Source organism: Mizuhopecten yessoensis, unplaced genomic scaffold (genome assembly GCF_002113885.1).
Source record: "Mizuhopecten yessoensis strain PY_sf001 unplaced genomic scaffold, ASM211388v2 scaffold6135_1, whole genome shotgun sequence".
In the NCBI taxonomy this organism is placed as follows: domain Eukaryota; kingdom Metazoa; phylum Mollusca; class Bivalvia; order Pectinida; family Pectinidae; genus Mizuhopecten; species Mizuhopecten yessoensis.
This window is the reverse complement of record NW_018406397.1, coordinates 2,966,532-2,989,166: the sequence shown is the minus strand read 5'-3', so window position 1 is coordinate 2,989,166 and position 22,635 is coordinate 2,966,532. Positions and strand designations below refer to the sequence as shown.

Here is a 22,635-nt window from a genome sequence, read left to right as displayed (position 1 = left end):
AAAACAGGTCATTTAGGCCAATCACAAAACAGGTCATTTAGGCCAATTATAAAACAAGTCTTTTAGGCCAATTACAGAACAGGTCACTTAGGACAATTACAAAACAGGTTATTTAGGCCAATCACAAAACAGGTCATTTAGGCCAATCACAGAACAGGTCAATTTAACCAATCATAGAACAGGTCATTTAAACCAATCACAGAACATGTGTGTTAAAAATAAAGTGATGAATGAGATGTTAACTAACTTTCACATACATATGCCATTTGACACTAGGGCTCCAACCCTTGTGTCTCTATATCTCATTATGATAAATAAATCAAAACTGATTATGGTGTTGTTGTAGAACATCCTAGCAGCTCTTCGTAGGATAACAATGGGCCGCACTACAATAGTGATAGCACACCGGCTGTCATCGGTGGTGGATGCTGACGAGATCTTGGTGCTGGACCGAGGCACAGTGGCCGAACGTGGAACACACTATGGACTGCTAGCCAATCCTCTCAGTCTGTACACAGAGCTGTGGAATAAACAAAACCAGCTTCCAGATAGTAAAGTTCAGGAACAAGAGTCTGAGGAAACACAGTGATAGTTTCATGTATTTTAATTTATGAATTTGTTTGTCCTACTGGTTTATGATGAAAGCATTTAAACATCAAGCTATATAGCAATACACTGGTGTTTGATGTATGTCATAGCAGGGTCTTTTCAGCAAATGGCATAGTGTGGACAGATGGTCAGTTACATTCTATTATATTTAGAACTGATTTTGGTGCTAAAATAAAAACAAATTTATTTAATATACCGGGAACAATTTGCCATCATTCTTGTTGATATCATTGGAATAGTTGAGCTAGATTGATAAAGTAGGATTCAAACTCGGTAGCACATAATGTAACATTGTTTCTTCTTTGGTGTTACATTTTAAGTTTAATATAGAGGGCCTATTTCCAGTGTTCTTTTCTGGACGTTTTAGTAGCATGGTCCAAGGCTCCTAAAAAACGTTTCCTGTTATTCTTGATATCAGAATGTTGACTCAACACGACTTGAAATTGTTATGTTAGCTTTATACTGAATGCTGAATGTAAGAATTTTCTTCTGTTATTTTTGGTATCAATTATTATGTTCCTGTTTATTTCCATTCTGCTGTACATAATGTGCTGTAAAGCCAGTGATGTTGCCAAGATGGTAACACATCAACTTAGGATTATGTTTAACCAGAAGATTATATTTGATATACTGGATACAGATTTAAATAACCAGACTGTATTTTTACCAGTTTAACATTGTTATTGCTGTGTGCTGGAGGTTAATAGAACTATTCTGCAGCAAGTCGGTGATTGTTTACCGTCGTTGTTATGGTTACATAATGGATGTTACTATGTAGATGTTTGTATTTATTTGGTACGGTTGTGGTTACCTTGTAAACAAATCAAGTTTAACCGATCATTTTGTTGTTAATTTCCAATATAGATGCGTGATAGTGTAAATGGTTATAGAAAATTATATGATTTAATGTACAGCAATCCACTGTAAATGCTGTGGACTGGAATATTATATCAAGCTTGGGTTGGCATCTTATCACCAAAGTGCTTGTCCAGACCTAATAAGTAATTATTGGACCTCGGAACATTTGTTGATGCATCTTAAAAGGTGGTGTATTATGACAAGACATTGTGTTGCATGATATCATCAAAAACTGTTAAATGATAAACAAAATCAGTGTATCTGTGAGTACTAGCATACTGCACCCCGAAGCTGAAAAACACAAGGGGTCATGTCCTATCACAGCAATACTTGTCTGAACGGTAAATTTTGAACCTCTGACATCATTTGATAGAATGTTTTATATTTGTTCATCATAACTAAAGATTGTTTTCAGGTTCTCAATGAGAATATTAATTTGTGGTTTTCTGTTTACTTTGTTTATATTATGAAAAAATCTACAAAACATATCTGTGTTCTGGAATTAAAATAATCCCAGTTGGACAAAGTGGTAAAAATATGTTGCTTTTGCTTTATTTCTCAGTATTTTTGTTAATTGTTCTGTAGAAATTTAATGTGATAATTGACGCAACTAAATTCTGGTGCTTTCTTTTTGTTGGTATCCAAATATGTCAATCCTTTTAGCAATAAGAATTCTCCCTCTTCCTTATATCAATCAGTGATGAGAAATAAATCAATTTGATATTGTTTGAAAGACAAAGTGAAGAATTTTTGTATACCTAAAGTGTCGACAGTTGGATAAAACAAAGCATTGGACACAACTATTCTTTTTCAATACAGATTTCTTTTTATCATTTAAGTACCAGTATTCTGTATCAAATTTATAATGATATTTATTAATCATATAGCTCCAGTAATCAATAGGATATGCAGTAATCAGATGTACAATTAACAGGTATCCACAGAGGATCGTATTTACACTGTGTACACAAAATTTCCAGATAAACTGTTCCATTAACTATGTCACCCAGTTAACTTGAGTAGACTCTACCATACAATCATTTGGACGAGTCCATTAAGGTCTACAGTGGTGAAAGGGTTAGAACATCTATCGTACTCTACAGGACGTTTCGGTTTTGTTAAGGGTACCAACAGTAAAAGTTGTGAACTTGTTGGTAGATGTAATAGGCAGTTAACCCAACCATACTAAGCTGTATTTAAATTTTGCACATTTTGGTCGTTAAATATTGTTTTATAGCACATACATTGTGATTGCAAAAATTAATCAATGTGCTTCTGTTAAAATTTGATAAAACACTAAAATTTGAGTCCACTAAAATAAGTACTTTAATAATATTATCTTTAGGTCTGGTTGATTTTTTACTGGTGTCAATCCTAAGAAACTGCCTGTAAAAAAGGTAACATACCTGTTATGAACAGACTTGATCATGACATCACACATATCCTGTACCTCGATTAGTACAGGAATGGATGTTTGGACAACCCTTTTTCCCCCTCTTTATGTTTGGTTATAGTTGTTTCCTTTATTTTCACACTGAAATGTGCTGTGATTTTGTTTTGGAAACCATTTTTAAATATACCAGAAATGTGATAAAGAATAAACAAAATAGAGTTGAAATGGTTTTGTTTTGTGTTTGGTTACATTCTTTGCAGTGTTCACACAACTGTACCTTATTTCCTGATGTAATACATGCATGTAGAACTAGACTGGCTAAGTGCACGATCTTGACTATTATATATATAATTAGTTTACCATAAATTCTATGCTTTAAAATTTAACACAATGATATCCTATTTTTTACAAGGAATGCTTAATTAAGTATTTTCCATTCTATGGACAAATATAAAGCATAGGTCACGATGGACACCACATCACAGCATGAACAATAAGCTTGATAGAAAAAAGTGATGGAGGACCAGAAGGGATAAATACTTTACACATTCAGTGTTAAAACTGACAAGAATGTATGTGTATTGCCCACTGAAATGATGGAGAAAATGGTCAATGCTTGGTGCAGCTTTCCTAGTCATTGATCAAACTATCAAGACACTTAAAATCGTTTGCTATAGTTTTATTCAATCTTCAGAATAAAGTTTATTGGTATTAGTTTCAACATCAGGAATGGCACAACATCAAAGATTTTGGTACAGCTTGATTTCAAATAAACCGAGATTTCTTTTTTTAACTTGTCATTGATCATCACTTTGTTTCTCCTTATTGATGCACTTAAAGTGAAAAAAAACCTTATTTGATAAACACATTTGAATGAAATGTTACTATTCCTGATGTTCATGATGTAAGGTTTATTTCAGAATTAATCGTAAGAAATGTATGGGAGATAGATCTAGAGCGATCAAGAATCCCATACCTCATACATTGGATTACTCGACTCCTCAGCTGATAGGTGATATATGGGATCCGAGTTCATCCATGGCACTTCTAGATTAATCCTGCAATAGCCCTTAATTAAAACAACACCTTAGATAATGTGAAGGAATTTTATTCCAGTAGAAAAAATTTACATCAAATTTGAAGATAACTGTCCATGGATTAAAGTCTTCATATGCTGAAATCCCACTGTCCAACATATGTGTTGTGATTGTTCACAGTTTTACAAGTGCACTCAACATTTGATATAACACTGCACATATATATATTTGATCCACATGTTCCACTACTTCATTCCACGATTTGAATTCATCATTTACTTTCTGTATTATCCTCCTAGTTAATATGATCTGAAAGAAAACAAAATATTGGTCAATATAAATGTCTACGTGAAAAACAATAATACCTGGTTCTAACAAACTCGCAATATCTGGAAGCCAACATTTTAAAGTAGTTCCAAGTCTAAGTATAGGTAGTAACATTGATAAAAGTGACCACAAGGTGAATGTTATTCATCAATTAATTTATTTTTGGTGTTTTTTCCTATGATCCTGATTTGATTGTTAATTTTGACTCGCTGGTAGTTCTCTGTAAGAATTGTGTTTGCTACAAGCAGGTTTTATTGTTTACAATAAAACTTGACAACATTCAAACCTGAAAATAACGGGAACTCTTGTTCAGAAATTTGTCAAAAAGCTATCCTCATACCGGGAAAATGTCACTCTAAGTTAACCGACTACTCCGCTCAGTCATAAAAAAATAATTTCACTCTCACTATTTGAGTGGAGAGTTATCACAAAACAGATATCGTTACAAAAACATAATGAACATAAGTTCCACATACTTTTTCTTAATCGCTTCATAATAGACATATATATCTATTATTGAAGTGTATACGACAGTTTCCAATATTTTATTGAAATCAATGCATACTGTAAGAGTGGAAGACAGGACAAGACTTGTTTAGGGGACCATAATTCTTGTAATATCAATAGAAACAGTATACTTAGTCATACATGATAGGTTTAATGTTCTGTTGTCTCAAAATAAAAAATATGTTTTCAAAAATAAAAAGTAATCTTAAATAAATTTGGATCAATATTTCAGAAAACTGAAAACTTCCTAATTCTATATCAAGGCAAAAAATCATCTTATTTCTTTTCAACCTATTTCATTAGAATGATAATAGAACATAATACAACATATGTAAAAGACAAGTATTTCGACATGCTAAAAATATTACAAGGAAATGGAGAAAATGCGCCCACCTTGATCTGGATCTAGACCTTTGTTTGCGACTGGACTTCTTACCGCTGCTTCTCCTAGCCTTATCATCCTCATGTTTTTCCCTACGTGCCTTCCTGCTGCTGGAGCGAGAGTCTTGTGACACACTCCTCGAATACTTCCCAGAGGATTTCTTGTGCTTACTGCTACTATGCTTAACATAATCATCACTATCGTCGTCCGTCACAGAATGCTTCCGTTTCTTAGATTTTGACTTGGATTTGCTACCACTGCTGCGATGTCCATCATACCTATCTCGCGACCTCCCACGCTCCCTTTCTCGTCTTTCCCTACTGCGACTCCTCTCCTTGTGCCTACGTTTTTCCCTGTCCCTGTCCCGTGATCTTGACCTACTTTTGTATCGTCTATCGTCCCTGTCATATGAACGTGACCTACTTTTATGTCGTCGCTGGTCCCTACTCTGTCTGCTGTGTCTACGGTCTGATCCTCTTTCACGACTTTCACTGTCATCCCTGTATTTGTCCCTACTTCCCTCTACGTCTTCCCCATACCCCTCCCGGCTATGTGACCTTTCCTCCCGTCTGTCTCTACCCTCATCTCTCCTAGAAGACTTCCTAGAGTCTTGTCTACTTGACCTACGTTTCCTCACACTTTCCTCATCTCGACTTCTCCTCCTGTCCTTGTCCTCAGTTAGACTAGTGTCATTCTCTCGGCTTACCTTACCTACACCCGATGGTCTACGAGACACCTCCTTTTTGGAAGCAGACACTTTTTTGCGAGAACTTTTCCCTTCGTGTGAACTAGAAGACCCAGAAGAAACTGAGGATGCAGAACTGCTTGAACTTCCCGAGTCAGACTCACTATCACTACCACTTGAAGAACTTGTACTAGAAAACTCTTTGTTTTTCTTCGACTTTCTGTGTTTGTCTGAAGACTTTTTCATTTGGTCTGACTTGCCCTCCCTCCCGTCCTCCTTCTCCCCAACCTCCTCTTGTTTCACATCCAAACCAGGAATTCCATTATATTTGTTCTCAAATGGATAACTTGCTTTCTTTTCAGACATTGCTTCTTTTAAAAATGCTGGTGTCTCTGGTTCTGTAATTAGTGACAAAACATATAAATCATAGACAATCATACAGATCTAGGTACTGTATTCATTATGTCACAGAACCTTTCTATGTCCTTTCTGCTATAATGAAACTCCACAAACAATACTTTAAAGGCATATTGAAGAAACAAAACTAGATTTTAAAATAATGTTATAAACTTCAAAAGGGAAAATATTTTTCGACATGTCTGTAATGTTCCAGTTCTGTTCCATTAATACAACAAACTCTACAAACTGTTGATGGTTATTCAGAAACACATTTTATCATTTACAATATTTACTATTCCTTGTATTAACACTGATTCCTACCTATTTCGTCTTCCTCATATATGGGCTGGCTCTTGCGTCTCTCCTCAAAATCCCTCTTTTTGCGTCGGATGGTCTCCTGTAGCTCCACGTCTGAGTTGTCGTCATGACTGTCCTGGTCCGCAGCCTCCGAGTCACTGTCAGAACCATACCCACCAAGACCTGTAAACATGGTGTTTACTGCTGAAAACATGTTACTATGACAGTTTATAGTTCAGCATAAAAACGGGGGGAACCTAAACTGTCTACAACGAGAGATAACATACCGAACTTTTGAAACATTAACGGTTACAAATTGAAGTTTTACTTGTTTGTTTTTCTGAATTTTTGTCACTTTTTTGTGTTATCTATCTACATCTACATGAATTTTGTTGGTCTGTTAAAAATACAGCTGAATCCTGAAGGGTTGTACCGGTGGGGTCCTTTTCAAAGCAGCATGTGTGCTTCATGGATTACACATTGTCTTCAAAGTAAGCTGTTGTACAACCACAGAATTACATCTACCCGATTGTTTCAGATTTTATAAATTTTCATACCGACATGATGACTTTTATCACCAATTCTGCTGATTTGCTCTAAAACTCGACTTCTCATAATTATTTGTGTTTAAACTTCTCATAGAGTTAAACTATTTCTGTAAACTCAATCAACTTAATCTAGCACATGTTTTGTATATGTATATCTTCAAATTCGCAAACAAAAAAATATTTTAACAAAGCATTTTATCAATACATTAGATCAGGGCATTGCCTACATTATTTGTTATGAAAATTGAAAATTCAAGTTTTCATAGCTATAAAACCTCAATGAGTACACAAACAAATGGTTTAGAGAAATAAAGCATCACGATGGCACGGATTAAATTAAGGCCATGACGGTGATCAGATATAATTCTGTGGTTGCCAATGCAAATCTGTATAGAACTTAGAAAATTGATTAGAAACATTTATGAGCACAAGTCATGTGACTTAGAATAAAGTGGCGTACTTACCAAGACCCGTCAAGGTTGCTAAAGCAGTGGACTTGGATAGCTGCTTTGCCGGAGCTTTTGTATAATTATATAGACATGATTAGTACAGATGTACCCAGCAAAATGAAAGTAAAAGTAGACACTTCCTTGCTTGTCTAGGGGAGACAACTCTCTTTCCCCATCTGAGAATTCTGCTGTGAATACAATTTTGACTTTAAAACATACATCATGGTAACATAAATCAGGGATGAGAGAACCTTAAACTCCTGTCGAGTGTGACAGATTACTTTCTAAAATCTAAATAATCACCCACAAATATGTTTAAATAAATGTCTTCTCAGAATTCAGAATCAAACAGAAAAATCCAAGTCAAGACTTTATGTTCAACTACTGTGGTGTGAATCCCCTCATCCCGATTTATAGAAGTACAACATATGATACAGAGCACACACTGTCAATAAATAGTCTATTCTGAAATAACTGTTCAGTGAAACAATTTTATAATAGAGCCATTTGCAGCACTGAAAAAAAAAATTCTTCACAAACTGAAATGATCTACAGATTCTTGTGGTGGAAAAACTTAATCTGGTTTGAGAATTTAATTTATTACAAAAAAAAATCAACAAATATAACAAAATTAATATACAAATATTAACAAATACCAAAACGGACATCAGCTGAAATTTTAACAATAGTAAATAGGAAACACAATTTTGGCATCAACATACATAAAACAGATACTGCACAATTTTGTCTACAAACACATTTACCTGGAATTTCACGAAACACAATTTCAAAGTCACAAGTCAGAAATACAAACTTCATGCCGGTTAACATTTGAATCTTTTTTTGCATATGTTGACATCATTTTTGTTCAAAGAAAAGATTACATTAATGCTCGGCAAACTAGGTCAGAATCGTTTTGTGCACTGAACATGGCAAGGTAATAAAAACTATATCAACAGATCTTTCATCATCCTCCATTACAAAGACTATTGGCCATCAATAATGTGCGATGCGGTGGTGCTGTCTGAAAATAAACCCGTGTTTTGAAATGTGTGCTACCTTTAGCAGCTCTGTTCTTTTCCTTATAATACACTTCCTTAGCCACTGCTTCCATTTCTGTTGCCGTCACCTCTAATAAAACCTCTGTCAGCATCTTCCTTGTTTTCATAATCTGAAAACACAAAATAAAGCATTTATAATTTATCAATTTATAATTCATTGCCAAATGGGTTTTTTTCCAAAAACTATTTTAGAATTACTTTTATGTTATTATCAATACTATTAATATTCAGGTGTTATTCAGGTGTTATTTTTTTTCATTTTTTTTCTCTCTCAAATAAACAGTCACCTTGACCTTTTACTGACAATGTATAAAATCAGTACATGTAGGTCTTTTCCCTTGGCCAACCCACATACCAAATTTGAGCTTTGTGCAATCATTTCTTCTGAAGTTACTATCCCAATCCAGACAAACGTGAACAGATGGACAGACATCTTCATGACTGTTTCAACCTCCCCCACCCCAATTAATCATAACAAAGCAACAAATCTGATCAAGTGAAAGCATACATAAAAGTCCACAGGAACAGATACATTTTAACTGTCATACCACCTTGTAAGGGCGTGGTTGAACAGAGAGGCAAAAATTCAATTCCTTACATTTTACATATACTCAACATATGCTTGTATATAATGGTAATGTATAAATTGGGATTCAAAAAAGCTTTGGAAAAATAGTTTACTTCAACCTTACACACTTCATTGACCTTTTATTCTTTCCAGCATTTTTCACCCACTCACCACAGGTGATACATTCCACCAGAAAACACACATAAATTGATTATTCATTCTATTTTTATATTTTGGTAAAATAATTTACCATTTCTAGTTGTTTTTCCTCCTCTGTTTTAAATTCTTCTGGTGAAGGGCTCCTCTTCTTTGGTTTGACTTCTGGTTTTGGTGATTTGGACTTGCTGCGCTGTCTCTTCTCCTCCTCTTCTTCATTATCAGAGTCCTGGTACAGGTAATGCACATGTTCTATTACAAAATCATTAGTTAAAAAAACATCAAATGAAGGAAAGATAATTTCAGAAAAATTCTCCTCTGGACAGCAGTCTATTTTGCGGCTTACTCACAAGCAGTTATCTCAATTGATATCAAATTTCTCAGCGATTGATAATAAGACTTCATACATTTTATCATCAATGATTAAGAATTCCCTACTTTCATATATAGCAGAGTGCTGTAACTTTTCTCTCAACATCCATCCGTCTTGTGTGGTACAGCCTATCAATACTACTCTACATCATTTGGTAATTATTTTATCAAAACTAAATTCAAACTTTTTGTTGATGCATACAAATCGGCTTTTCTTTGGTAGACTTGGTTCTCCATCAGACTCCCCTGCCCTGGCCTTCAAGATCTCGGCCGCAGCCTCCTTCTCCGCCTGGTCTCGAGCCTCCTTTGCTTGCTGGAGCTCCTTTTCTCTCCTTTCCTTCTCCATTTTCTTTAATTTCTCCCTTTCCATCTTTTCAAGTCCTTCCCGGATCCATGCAGGTAAGTTTTTTCTCTTTGCTGCATCTACACAAAACATTGAAGAATATGTTATTAACAACCCCCATTTGAAAATAAGAAAATAAAAAAATATACAAGTCTTAGAATTTAAAATGTACACATCATAGACAATATGTCTAGACCTACCAAAATTCTGATAGACCAGACCTTCACCAAGAAAATGTTATTTGCATATTATTGGAACACTGTTTTACTCACTATTATACACTGTTTTACTCACTATTATACTTATCACTGAATAACACACATCATAGGATACACCTTCAGAGACAACTTGGTCTATGAATTAAAGATTTCCATAGACCTTAAGTGATTTTCATGGTAATTGTCTTTGGGTTTTCCATTTTCATGGTGACTGTCTATGGGTTTTCCATTTTCATGGTGATTGTCTATGGGTTTTCCATTTTCACAGTGATTGTCTATGGGTTTTCCATTTTCATGGTGATTGTCTATGGGTTTTCCATTTCCATGGTGATTGTCTAAGGGTTTTCCATTTTCACGGTGATTGTCTATGGGTTTTCCATGTTCATGGTGACTGTCTATGGGTTTTCCATTTTCAGTGATTGTCTATGGGTGTTCCATTTTCATGCTGACTGTCTATGGGTTTTCCATTTTCATGGTGATTGTCTATGGGTTTTCCATTTTCATGGTGACTGTCTATGGGTGTTCCATTTTCACGGTGATTGTCTATGGGTATTCCATTTTCATGGTGATTAACTATGGGTTTTCCATTTTCACGGTGATTGTCTATGGGTTTTTCCATTTTCATGGTGATTGTCTATGGGTTTTTTATTTTCACGGTGATTGTCTATGGGTTTTCCATTTTCATGGTGACTGTCTATGGGTGTTCCATTTTCATGCTGACTGTCTATGGGTTTTCCATTTTAATGGTGATTGTCTATGGGTTTTTTATTTTCACGGGGATTGTCTATGGGTTTTCCATTTTCATGGTGATTGACTATGGGTTTTCCATTTTCATGGTGATTGACTATGGGTTTTCCATTTTCATGGTGATTGACTATGGGTTTTCCATTTTCATGGTGATCGTCTATGGGTTTTCCATTTTCATGGTGATTGACTATGGGTTTTCCATTTTCATGGTGATTGACTATGGGTTTTCCATTTTCATGGTGATCGTCTATGGGTTTTCCATTTTCATGGTGGCTGTCTATGGGTTTTCCATTTTCATAGTGATTGTCTATGGGTGTTCCATTTTCGTGGTGAATGTCTATGGGTTTTCCATTTTCATGGTGATTGACTATGGGTTTTCCATTTTCATGGTGATTGACTATGGGTTTTCCATTTTCATGGTGAGTGTCTATGGGTTTTCCATTTTCATGGTGATTGTCTATGGGTGTTCCATTTTCATGGTGATTGTCTATTGGTTTTCCTTTAAGTTCCTACACTGATGTACTTAATTTCTAATCAATTAAACAGAAGCTATCTTTTCTCAATTATCATGACCTTAATCTACACTGTGCATGATGACAGGTGCTCGAACTGTAACAGCAGATGGACATACCTATACCACTATCTTCCCCCTGGGGCATGGAGAATCTGTCGTGGCCATGACGACTGTTGAAACCCCGATCATTGTGGCTATTGGTCTCCTGGTCCTCAGATCCCCAATACGGTTGATAGTCACCCTGGTCACCCTCCTGTGAATTGACAGTTAAGAAATACATACAACTGATCACCTTTTCTTTCTGGTTTCATAAAACAGGAGAACAATACTGTGATCTTCAATATGGGAAGAAGACTCAATTAAGCAGCAACAATTGCAATCTCCAGTGGTTACATAAGCAAAATAGACAGTTTTTTTGTTGATACAGCGCATTTCATTTAATATCACATTGCTTAATGTCACTTTTTGGTTATTATCATGTTTTATCTTGATGCATCGGTTTTTTCTGCTATATAATCAATGTAACCCAATTCTGCTTTAAACACTCGTTTTGAAGTCGTTGCTTAATATCACTTCATTATGGCCATTGTGACAAAAACAAGAGGCCCAATGGGCCTGCATTGCTCACCTGGTATAAATCTCACACTTGTAACCTTAAAAATATCAGTATTTATGATCAAAATTCATTCAAAATACCCTGTTAATTTTTTTTAAAACATTTCACCCCTGTGATTGAAAGTCGAACAAATTTCATAGCCTTTCATCTCAGGATGCAACTTGGAAAGTATCAACACCCTGGGACCCATGGTTATCAGAAGAGGTCTATAAAGATTTTAAACAAATTTGACCCCTCTGACCTTGAATATAAGTCAGTCATTCAGTTTAACAAACATAGTAGTCCTTGATCCCAGCATGCTACTGACTAAATATCAACATCCTGAGCCTTTTGGTTATTCAGAACAAGTTGTTTAAATATTTTGAACATATTTTACCCTTGTGACCTTGAAGATGATTCAAGGTCATACATTTAAACAAACTTGTTAGCCCTTGATCCTAGTATGCTACTGACTAAATATCATCACCCTGGGCATTTTGGTTATTCAGAAGAAGTTGTTCAAAGTTTTTAACATATATGACCCTTGTGACCTTGAATATGGGTGAATGTCATTCATTTGACCAAACTTTGTAGCCCTTCATCTCAGCATGCTACTGGCCAAATATCGTCACCCTGGACATTTTGGTTATTGAGAAGTTGTTTAAATTTTTTAACATATTTGACCCATGTGGCCTTGAATATGGGTGAAGGTCATTCATTTGAACAAACTTTGTAGCCCTTCACCCAAGCATGCTACTGGCCAAATATCATCTCCCTGGGCATTTTGGTTATCCAGAAGAAGTTGTTTAAAGGTTTTTGAAGACAATTGTCCCCTGTGACCTTGAATATAATTGAAGGTCATTCATTTGAACAAACTTGGTAGCCCTTCACCCAAGCATGCTACAGGCCAAATATCATCTCCCTGGGCAGTTTGGTTATGGAGAAGAAGATGTTTAAAGTTTTTAACATATTTGACCCCTGTGACCTTGAAAATGGGTGAAGGTCATTAATTTTAACAAACTTTGTAGCCCTTCATCCCAGTTTGCTTCTGGCCAAATACCATCACCCTAGGCCTTTCGGTTATTAAGAAGAAGTTGTTCAAAAGTAAAATATTGACGACGGACGCCAGACGGTTGCCTCGCCACGGCATAAGCTCACTTGGCACTTCGTGCAAGGTGAGCTAAAAATCGTAGGAAAATGATGGTAAGAATCAATAGTTTATACACCCATGTTCTCCGTATAGCTTTATATTCAATATTCCTAAAGTCAAAAACAACCTTCTATTTACTGTTTCCCTGACTACCTATTGGATTTAAAGGAATGGCATTGATAACAAAGCTTTTGTGCCAGGTACTGTAATACCAGCGACAAACTGTTGATATATCAGCAAAATAGAACGAAACAAATAGTGTTAATATACATGTGTTTCATTAAAAGCTGATCAACAACTCAAAATTGTACATGAAACATTGATCAGATATATATACAGCTCAAATCTGTATTATCATCATTACAGGAGGTTAAGACTCAAACGTACATTACAACTGGTACAGGGAGACAAGACTCCCATCTACACAGCTGTGTTACGTGTTGATCCAATGCAACTTTAATATTTTTTCATAATACAATGTATGTATCTTGAACAATACACTAGGTTGACTTACTTGTTGGTAGTCGAAGTTTTCCCCTCCGTGGTTGTAATCATATGACTGTTGAAACCCACCACCATGGCCATACTCGTACGTCTGTGATTCCTGCAATGCAGTCAAATACTTTTAATTGCAATGTTCTCATAAGATGTTAAGTTGATTATAAAGTCTTAAACCTATCAAATTTCTGCCAGAATTTTGTCACAGCTATGTACAGAATTTTCCTACTGTTACCATCATTATTGAAAAACATGGCAATTCTTTAATAAATTAGTTATGTTACAGATTGTGTCCTGAAAAGTTTTAAAGGAAATGAAATCAATGAATTAAACCAAAATTATTTTTTTTTGCTTACAACTTTGCTTTCTTCAACAGGTGGTTGTGGTATGTTCCAGTTAGGTGGGGGCACATTCCAATTTTGTTGCAACCCCCATTCCCAACCCTGGGGCTGACTTCCAGGTCCTGCAAAATCTGAAAAAAACAAAAACAAATTAAATGAGTCAGATTAATCGGTAAGATCATCTCCGTACTATTTTAATCAGAAATGGAAAGATTGATGTTATGAATTTCTCAGCAGTTTGAACAAATTATGTTAATTTATATATTCAGTTCTACTGAAGCTGCACATGTACATTTAGAAAGTGAAACTATACATGGACACCTAATGGTTCTAAACTTTTTAAAGTACCGGTGTACACTGGTATAAACAATGATTCACCTTAATCTGTGTCACAGCCAATCAATTGATTCAAACAGTGCTGCAGAACCGTTTGGTCTAAACCATATCACGCAGAGTTTATCTCAACACGATCCATTAACAGATACACATTTCATTTGTAATTACTTTAATTGATTGGCCAGAGATGAAAATATTTTAATTTCTCCTTAAATTTGAGGGAAAACAAAAACCAATTACTTTCCCAGCAGTTTTTATCTGGAGCCCTGTCACAAATTCAAACATTACTTTTACCGGTCTATACAAATACTGTATATAGTACTTTATATCAGTTTTAATTTACTTATACAACAGGCATGCCTCAACCTCCATTTATAATGTTTATTGAAAATTAAGATTATATCTGTTTGCAAAAAAAAAAATCTATAATAATGAAACGAAAAATGGAAGGATGAAGGGAAAAACATAAAACAGATCTTACTGTTGAACGCAGCATTGGCCTGGTTTGGCCCATTTTCATGTTCCCCATCGTCTAAATCCATGTCATCACCACCTGCTCCATTGGAGGGACCCACAGGTGGAGGGGGTGGGGGTCCAGAGTGCATGGGCATCATCATGCTAGGCATGGGGGGTTGTGGGGGCACCCCTCCATGATGTACAGGTGGCGGGGGCACAGTGGTGGGGCCGGTGACAGCTTCCTTCTGCTGTATCCATTGCTTAGCTAGTGCTGCCCAGTCCACTGAAAACCAATCATCACAAATATTTCAACTTCCAAAGTTTTAAGTTCATGCTCCATATTCAGTCGTTTTTTAAATATTTCTACAGTCATGCTTTCTCACTTCCATTTGAATTGTAATCATACATGCAGATGTATACTATGAAAGAATGTCTAATTTTTGAAAGCAATAAAAATTTACCAGGGTAAGGGCAAAATCTTTAGTTGAAAACAGTAATAGTAAGAAAATAGGTCACATAAAATAACATCATTACTGTTGTCTGTCTTTTTTTTATATATACATGTGCTTACATCATTTCTGGGTTACTTTCTTTTTTTAGTAAAAGACATTTTTAAGACCAAATATTTGTCTTTGAAAAGGACTTTTTACACATTACTTTTGAAGTGTATTGTCCATGAACTACATGCATATTATGGATCCAGAATACACTTATTACATGTATGTGTCACAAATTGTCTCTTTGAAAAAGAAATAAGATTGGGATATTTATTCTTACCCTGCTCATGAGGAACCCCTTGAAATACTTGCTGCATCTGAGCAGCTGGCCAGGGATTGGCCCACATCCTTAGAAGTTGTAGAAATCTCCTGGTCCTGAAGTTTCGAACTATAAAAAATCTGGTTTGTTGATCTTCTTAATGCACGGACAGGTCACAAACACCTGAAATAACAAATATGTACACCAATTAGGGTAACCAAAAACGGGTGGTCAGGTGTGGTGCAAAGGATAGTGCACTCGCCTTTCACCAAGTCAGTCGGGATTGGTTTCCCCTATCGGACATGAAAAGGTTCACCTGCAGCCCAACAACATGGGTTTTCTTCTGGTACTCCAGTTTTCTTTCAAATTAAAACCACCTGCACTAACATCCGTGCCAACAAGAGTGAGAAGTATAAACTGAAATAGCCAGTTTCATCATTGTTGTAAAATAAATAAAGTTAGTATATATTTAACAATTATACAGGAATTTGGTTTTCATAAATCTAAATTATTATTCCATTATATATGTAAAATACACTATACTTAAACAAGACTGGTTCTAAAATACAATCCTGTTACATTTTGATTCAAAATTCAAGATTATTTTGTCACCAAGATCATAAACAGGTTACGAACAATCCAAGTAGATAAGTGACAACACATCATTTAAAATTTAATGTTAAGGTTCAACAAGTTTCCTGAAAGAACCCTAAATTTCAATTCTTTACTTTACAGTTAGAACTTCGTCCATCTTGTCGTCAGCGTTGAACGATGCCATTTCGTGACCAGTCTCTGTGACAGATTATTTCTATTTCTACTGTGGTATCACTTCAGTCCAAAAATACGGAAAAGTATCAGTAAAAAAATATTAACAAAAGCATTTCAAAGTTTGTGTCTGTAATAACATGAATGGCCTATTCTAAATGTCCACTCCTACCTACCGTATAATCACAAACTGACGATATTGTGTCTGCCTTGTGCTAGGTCACATTATACCGACAAGCAGTTACACATTTAATTTTATGCAACTTTTATATGCAATGCTAAATGTTTTTTTATCTTGAGAATGTGATTAAATTATGAGATAAGAAATAAACTTTTTTCTTTTTTCAATATATATAAATCATCTCAATCCACTCCCATAGCCTATATAGCTACTAAGGTGTGAAATTTGTGTACAGGTTAATTACACTAAACACACCTGTGTCCAGTGCTGACAGCAGGATTACGTAGACTATGAGTCTTCCAATTTTCCATTTAACAACGATGTCCTCAGGCTAGATGACAGGAAAATTAATATGGATCAACTTCAAGGTAATTATGCAAATATAAAATGTGTAAGCACAGTCACAGATTGTGTTGCATTTTATGCAAACCACAATCAATACAAGTTTATATCTGATCAGGTGCACGTGGTTCAATGATAATTAACTCGTATTTGTAAGACTTGAACACGCCAATTCATCAGATAAATGAAATGGACAGGTTCTTTTTCTGCAAGATTCTTAACACTGGAGTATATATATTAATTGTTTATTAAAAATGAAAGAGGTTAATTTGTTATATTCCTAAATTCACTCGATAGCATAAATGATAAAAATATGGAAGTTTACCCCACCCCATACATCTTCATTTATTCTAATGCAAGAGACAAGAAAACTACCTGGTAATGTCACAAATAGTGCATACTTATTCACAATGGTCCACGTCTTTATTACTGAGGGTAAACATTCATAGGTCACTGCTCTTTTTGAGCATGAATTATTACCAAATGTCCCTTGGCTTTTACCCAACTCTAAAATATATAACTTTAATGCAATTAACTTTAATAACTACAAAATGGAATAATTTCTTTGTCAATATGTGATATCATTCATATCAAATACTGGTATCAAACATGTGCATTTTTTACGTAGTAGTTTCGTGGGTAACAGTGTCCTTATTGAACCTTGCATTTTTTTTTTCAAAATAACTAGTTCCCAAGATCTCCATTTTTGAGAATTGCCTGACAAAGAAATACAATTTCAGCATATAAAAGACACCATGTTACCAATGCAACAGTGTGAAAATTGCAATTTTGAGTATGAAATACTGGTAGACGATGGAAAACATGGTGTTCTCCACCTTTTTTTTAAAAACGTTGATGTCATAACCTTCACGAAATGCTTAATATAACACAAAAAGACACATTCTGAAAATTTGATGTTGAAGTCACACTTTCTGGACCATGATTGAATTTTGCCTCATATATATATACAGCAGTGTACATGCACATATGGATTACCCATCAAAATGTGTGTTCCAAAAAGGATGCCGCTGAGGCAAAGGTGTGTTTTTCAGAAAAGATCGCAATACCTTGGAAACTGAGGCCATCACGACGTTCCACCATGTTTAGCCTGTTATTGTATTATATGAAGTATTTTCACAGAATTCAGTTGGGTTGCAAAATTATTGACATGTTATAATAAATCTAATATTTTTTTGCAAAATCATCAGCCTTAATGTTGACTATGTTAATATCATTATGTAACATTTTATTAGTTAATCCATTAGCTCAATATATCCAAATTACAAATATGAATTTCCGATTTTAAACTGGTGTCTTTTGAATATGACTTATCAGGGGTTGAATTTTGGGTGAAAATAACATCTTTAACAGGTCAGGGAAAACCACTAATTTGCGTATCATACGCAAACTCGCCTATTATACGCCAATAGGGGTATGGATTTGTTACTAAAAATAGCCAAAATCACTTTAATCTTAACTTTTTCAAATTGTTTGTCCGAGTCGCATTTATTATTTCAAAATTAAACTTGATTTGCATGTGGGAAAGTACCAAACATAGATGCAATACTTCCGGTAAAGTTACATCAAGTTTCTAAGTAGCCAACGCTTTCAGTCAACATCTTTTAGCAAAATATTATTTACCTTGTCGTAAATTAATGCGATTTTCAATAATATCTTGCAAAAGTTACTGTTAAAGCGATTTGGGTTATTTTTAGTAACAAATCCATACTCCAACCTGCGTATAATAGGCTAGTTTGCGTATACACGCAAGTTGGTGGTTTTCCCTAACCTGTTTAAGGGGGCTTGTTGAACCTTGAAGGGAGGATGGACTTCTATTCTACTAATAAACATAGAGTTGGACATCCAAGCATATCTGCCAACTTTTGAAATTTCCATGGAGGAGATTACGCGTGCTCAGAATTGAAAACATAAACAAATTAACAATATGTGTGTGTGTATGTACATCCAAGGTATTAATAACACTTTTAAATGGCATTTTTTTAGTTGTTCTTTCAGATGAATTCATCATATCTTAAAAAAATAGGAATAGTTATGCTACTGTACTGGTTAAAAGGTACCATTTTAGGGTCCAAAATCGGGGGAGTCCCGAGTCTCCCTCCTAAATAGGGGGGGGGGGGGCAAGTATGTTCGAGTGATTGCCAATTAACATATCTATAATAACATTAATTAGACTACTGAACTGTATGGCATGAATTCATCGCATGGCGTTTTTCAAGGACATCCTCCCTGCTTGGGCACACAAGTATAAGCATGCAATATTTAATGACTGGTCTCTGTAAATCACAACAAATAATTGCGTGCAATGTTTGTATTCAAGCCAAATTCGGACATTGTTTCCACAGGGGCATGGATCGCTTTACTTGTAATATAAAAAAAATTAGGGGTCTCCTATACAAATATATACAAAGGGATATAACGACAGACTGAAATCCGTTACCCCCTAAATATATATTAGTATAGGAGACCCCTATTTTTTTTATATTACAAGTAAAGCCATCCATGCCCCTGTGATTGTTTCTACGTTTGGGCATGCATGCAAGCAACGTCAAACAATAGCATTAATACACCTTTTCAAACAATTAGAATGTCAGACGTGGTAATTAAAACAAATAAATAACTTACATTCTCTATCAAGCATTTCGAATAATTCTGTGGATGTTATTGCATCGTGTAAGAAACGAGGACATGGCCTTGCATAGCCGCCATCTTATATATTGCTTGCAGGGCATGGGAAAATTGACCAATCAATAGTCACCGCGCTGATAAAATTAGAGCCGTGTACTGGTTCACGGAATAATAAATTATTGATTAAATAGCCGAGAAATCGTTACTATATTGTTTTCACTCTTTATCGAATAACATTTTTTACAACATTAAGGAGTCCGCTTTGTATAATTACACTAATCAAAGACGTATATATTTCATGTAATATATACGTCTCTGTGATCATGACAATACATTAAGTGATTTACCAAAGTGTCCAAACTATAAAAAGTGTAGGCTTTTAGAAAGGAAGGAATCTATCAGAGACTTATATAACATTATGTAAGTTATGTCTCTGCCTCTATTGATATTGAATGGTTTTACAATAACGGAATGAAAGCTAACCCTGACAAATTTCAGGCCATATGTTTTAGGACTAATCTCATTTTGATATCTCGAATACTAACATTAAATGTGAAAACTCTGTAAAATTACTTGGGCACGGATCTAATTCCGTGCTTGGGGTTGACATTGATAATCTTTTTAATTTGATGCTCACGTTTCAAACATATTCAGAAGGTATCAAGGCAGCTGGCTGAATTGAAGAGATTGAGATTTTTACCGAGGTCAGTCAAGACAGGGATGTGTACTAGTCAAGATTCTCATTTACAAATCTTCCATTCTATCAAATGTGTACTGTCCTCTTATTTGGCATTTTTGTAACCAGTGTGCAATCAACAAAATTCAGAAATTACAAGAAAGAGCCTTGTGTTTTGTTTTAGATGACTTTGAGTCTGACTTCAATTTTTCTACTGTTAACAACAAAGTTTTCTTTCTTGCACATTTAAAACACATGAAAATGAAGGCGTGATATTTTTAAAATTGTAAACAATATGTCTCCTGGGTATATACAAGAATTAATAATTAAGAAAAGTATCCAATTATTATCTAGGACAAGAGTGGTCTGTAGATATACATAGGGTAAGAACTACCAGGTATGGGCAAAATCTTTTCGGTATGAGGCTGCCCGCATATGAAACTGTCTGCCCAACGACCTACGAATTCAGACCGATAACTATAAGGATTTCAGTAGGCAGTTGCATGTTCCATATGTGTGTCATGAAATTTGGTTTAACTTTGTTTAACGTCCTATTATTAATTAACAGCTAAGGTCATTTAAGGACGTGCCTCCACGTGCGTAGTGTATGCGTGCCTGCTATGCAATATTCAATGACTGGTTTGTTGTGATTTGCAGGAGACATGGCACGTTAGTGTGTTTGCCTCCTTGTGATAGCGCGGATCTGATGCCGACTTTATAGTGCTATATCACTGATATGCCATGCCGCAGGCACCAAGAACAGCATTCCGCCCGCTCACATTTTGCTGACAACGGATTAACCAGTTGTTGCCATTTCCCTTAATGCTGAACGTTAAGCAGGGAATAACAACTACCATTTTTTAAGGACTTTGGTATGTCCCGGCCTGGGGACAGAACCCATTGCCATTCTCACCTTGGCGAACGCTCATCATTAAAGCCAACAGTGAGGTGTTGCCAAGCAAGGCGCTAGGAAATAAAAGGTAGTAAGAAATAGAAAGAAAGATAAAGATTTCAAATATTGCAATGGGTGCAGCAGATTTATTTTGGTCGCTTTTGTGTCCCCAAATAGAGGACACCAAAGTAAATCCCCAATTCTGCAGGGGGTTCCAACATTAGTCGCCCCCTACGATACATGCAGTGGGTAACAGCTGATTTATTCTTTTCCCAATCCCCCACCTGAATGGGTGTGTAATGTAACACACCGTGCCAACTTTCTACCCTGGTTGGTGGTTTACTGAAAATATAAACCTGAAATCTGTGATAAACTACGTGCTACTTTTTAACCTTTTATTTTTATTTTTATGAATTTTAGTGCATTCAAATCTTACCACAATCTATACAAGGACTAGATCTAGTAATATTTTACAAGCTAAGTGATGCATCATTTATTTCTCAATTTTGATTCTATTAAATTTTAAGCATGCTAGTCCAGTCTTTTTACTTTTAGTACTGTTTTTAATGAAATATATATTTATTATTTTCTAAACTACTATAGGCCTATATGATGTGCGCATTAAAGCAGACCTGGAGTGGGAGGGGCTCCCCAACCCTTGGAAATCTTGATCACACCACATGATGAAACTATAATTATGCATGCTCATGTGATATTTGTTTTATTACATGTATTGTTTTTGTCTTAACTTGAATCATATTTTACCATAATTTATTTTACCTTGTTTGTCGAAATACAAGTTCCTGCATGAGAGCTTATATGTTCTTTGTTCACCATATTTGACGTCAAATAAAGTTTCTTGTATCTTGTACATTTTTTTAGAAGCTTTATCTGCTCAAAGATATTTAAAATCGGTACATACGTCTCTTTTCTACTAAATTGGACTATCAGTATATAAGTAAAGCATGTGATGTGTATTGAGTTATATTTACATTTCCACTGCGAGTTCCTCTATATAAGCATTACAAGAAGAATTGCGTTCAAAGAGCTATAAAAACAGATCCAAAGATGAAATAAACGAATCAGATGACGTCATGGTGGCCATCTTTAACTTTATCAAAGTTTGGAAGTTTTCCGGGTGCAGATTTGTACTGTTCCTAGATTTGATGAAATTGGCCGAGTAGAACTTCTGAAAATGTGGTTTACACACATAACTATATCAGGGTTTTCAAAAAGATGAAAGGAACTAGTCAGAATGGCGTATGACTTTGACGGCAAATGTAATAAACAAATAAATAAATAGATAAAGACACCAAATTTATTGTATTGACTACAGAAAAAGTGGATTGAAATTGGTGACCTTCGACCCAACAGCAAGAATGTTTACTACAATTTTGTTTTCGAATTACGTGTAACGAGAAAAATGATAGTACCAAAGAATAACTACCAATTGTATATAATTGTAAGAATTAAGGCTACACATGTGTCATCAATACTTTTTTGAGATATGCTTTGAACCACAGAAAAAAAG

At 35.2% G+C, this 22,635-nt stretch overlaps 2 protein-coding genes across 2 annotated transcripts in view; one reads left to right on the top strand and one right to left on the bottom strand.

Annotated features, from left to right (window-relative positions):
• LOC110451622 (ATP-binding cassette sub-family B member 7, mitochondrial-like) overlaps positions 1-3,083 on the top strand; it is a 20,377-nt gene extending 17,294 nt beyond the window's left edge. Inside the window, exons 13-14 of the mRNA XM_021499743.1 lie at positions 133-157; positions 347-3,083. Of these exons, the coding sequence (XP_021355418.1) occupies positions 133-157; positions 347-589 (268 nt within the window). The 3' untranslated portion in view covers positions 590-3,083. The remainder of the gene's footprint in view (positions 1-132; positions 158-346) is intronic.
• An 869-nt stretch (positions 3,084-3,952) lies between these two features.
• On the bottom strand, positions 3,953-19,643 carry LOC110451596 (arginine/serine-rich protein PNISR-like). Its single transcript, XM_021499715.1, has 13 exons — positions 19,534-19,643; positions 15,624-15,785; positions 14,872-15,129; positions 14,070-14,185; positions 13,730-13,819; positions 11,588-11,723; positions 9,851-10,071; positions 9,371-9,505; positions 8,551-8,662; positions 7,507-7,560; positions 6,519-6,677; positions 5,125-6,196; positions 3,953-4,206 (listed from the first exon to the last, which is right to left on the bottom strand). The coding sequence occupies exons 2-13, from the start codon at positions 15,688-15,690 to the stop codon at positions 4,197-4,199; spliced, it is 2,430 nt and encodes an 809-aa protein (XP_021355390.1). The 5' UTR covers positions 15,691-15,785; positions 19,534-19,643; the 3' UTR covers positions 3,953-4,196.
• Positions 19,644-22,635: the final 2,992 nt, after the last annotated feature.

Excerpts from the sequence above, each read along its gene's own strand:
- LOC110451596 (XM_021499715.1), bottom strand. The coding sequence starts at position 15,690 with ATGTGGGCCAATCCCTGGCCAGCTGCTCAGATGCAGCAAGTATTTCAA. Across the intron at positions 11,724-13,729 it reads AAAACTTCGACTACCAACAA|GAGGGTGACCAGGGTGACTA; the intron begins GTAAGTCAACCT and ends GTCAATTCACAG. Across the intron at positions 6,197-6,518 it reads ATATGAGGAAGACGAAATAG|AACCAGAGACACCAGCATTT; the intron begins GTAGGAATCAGT and ends CACTAATTACAG.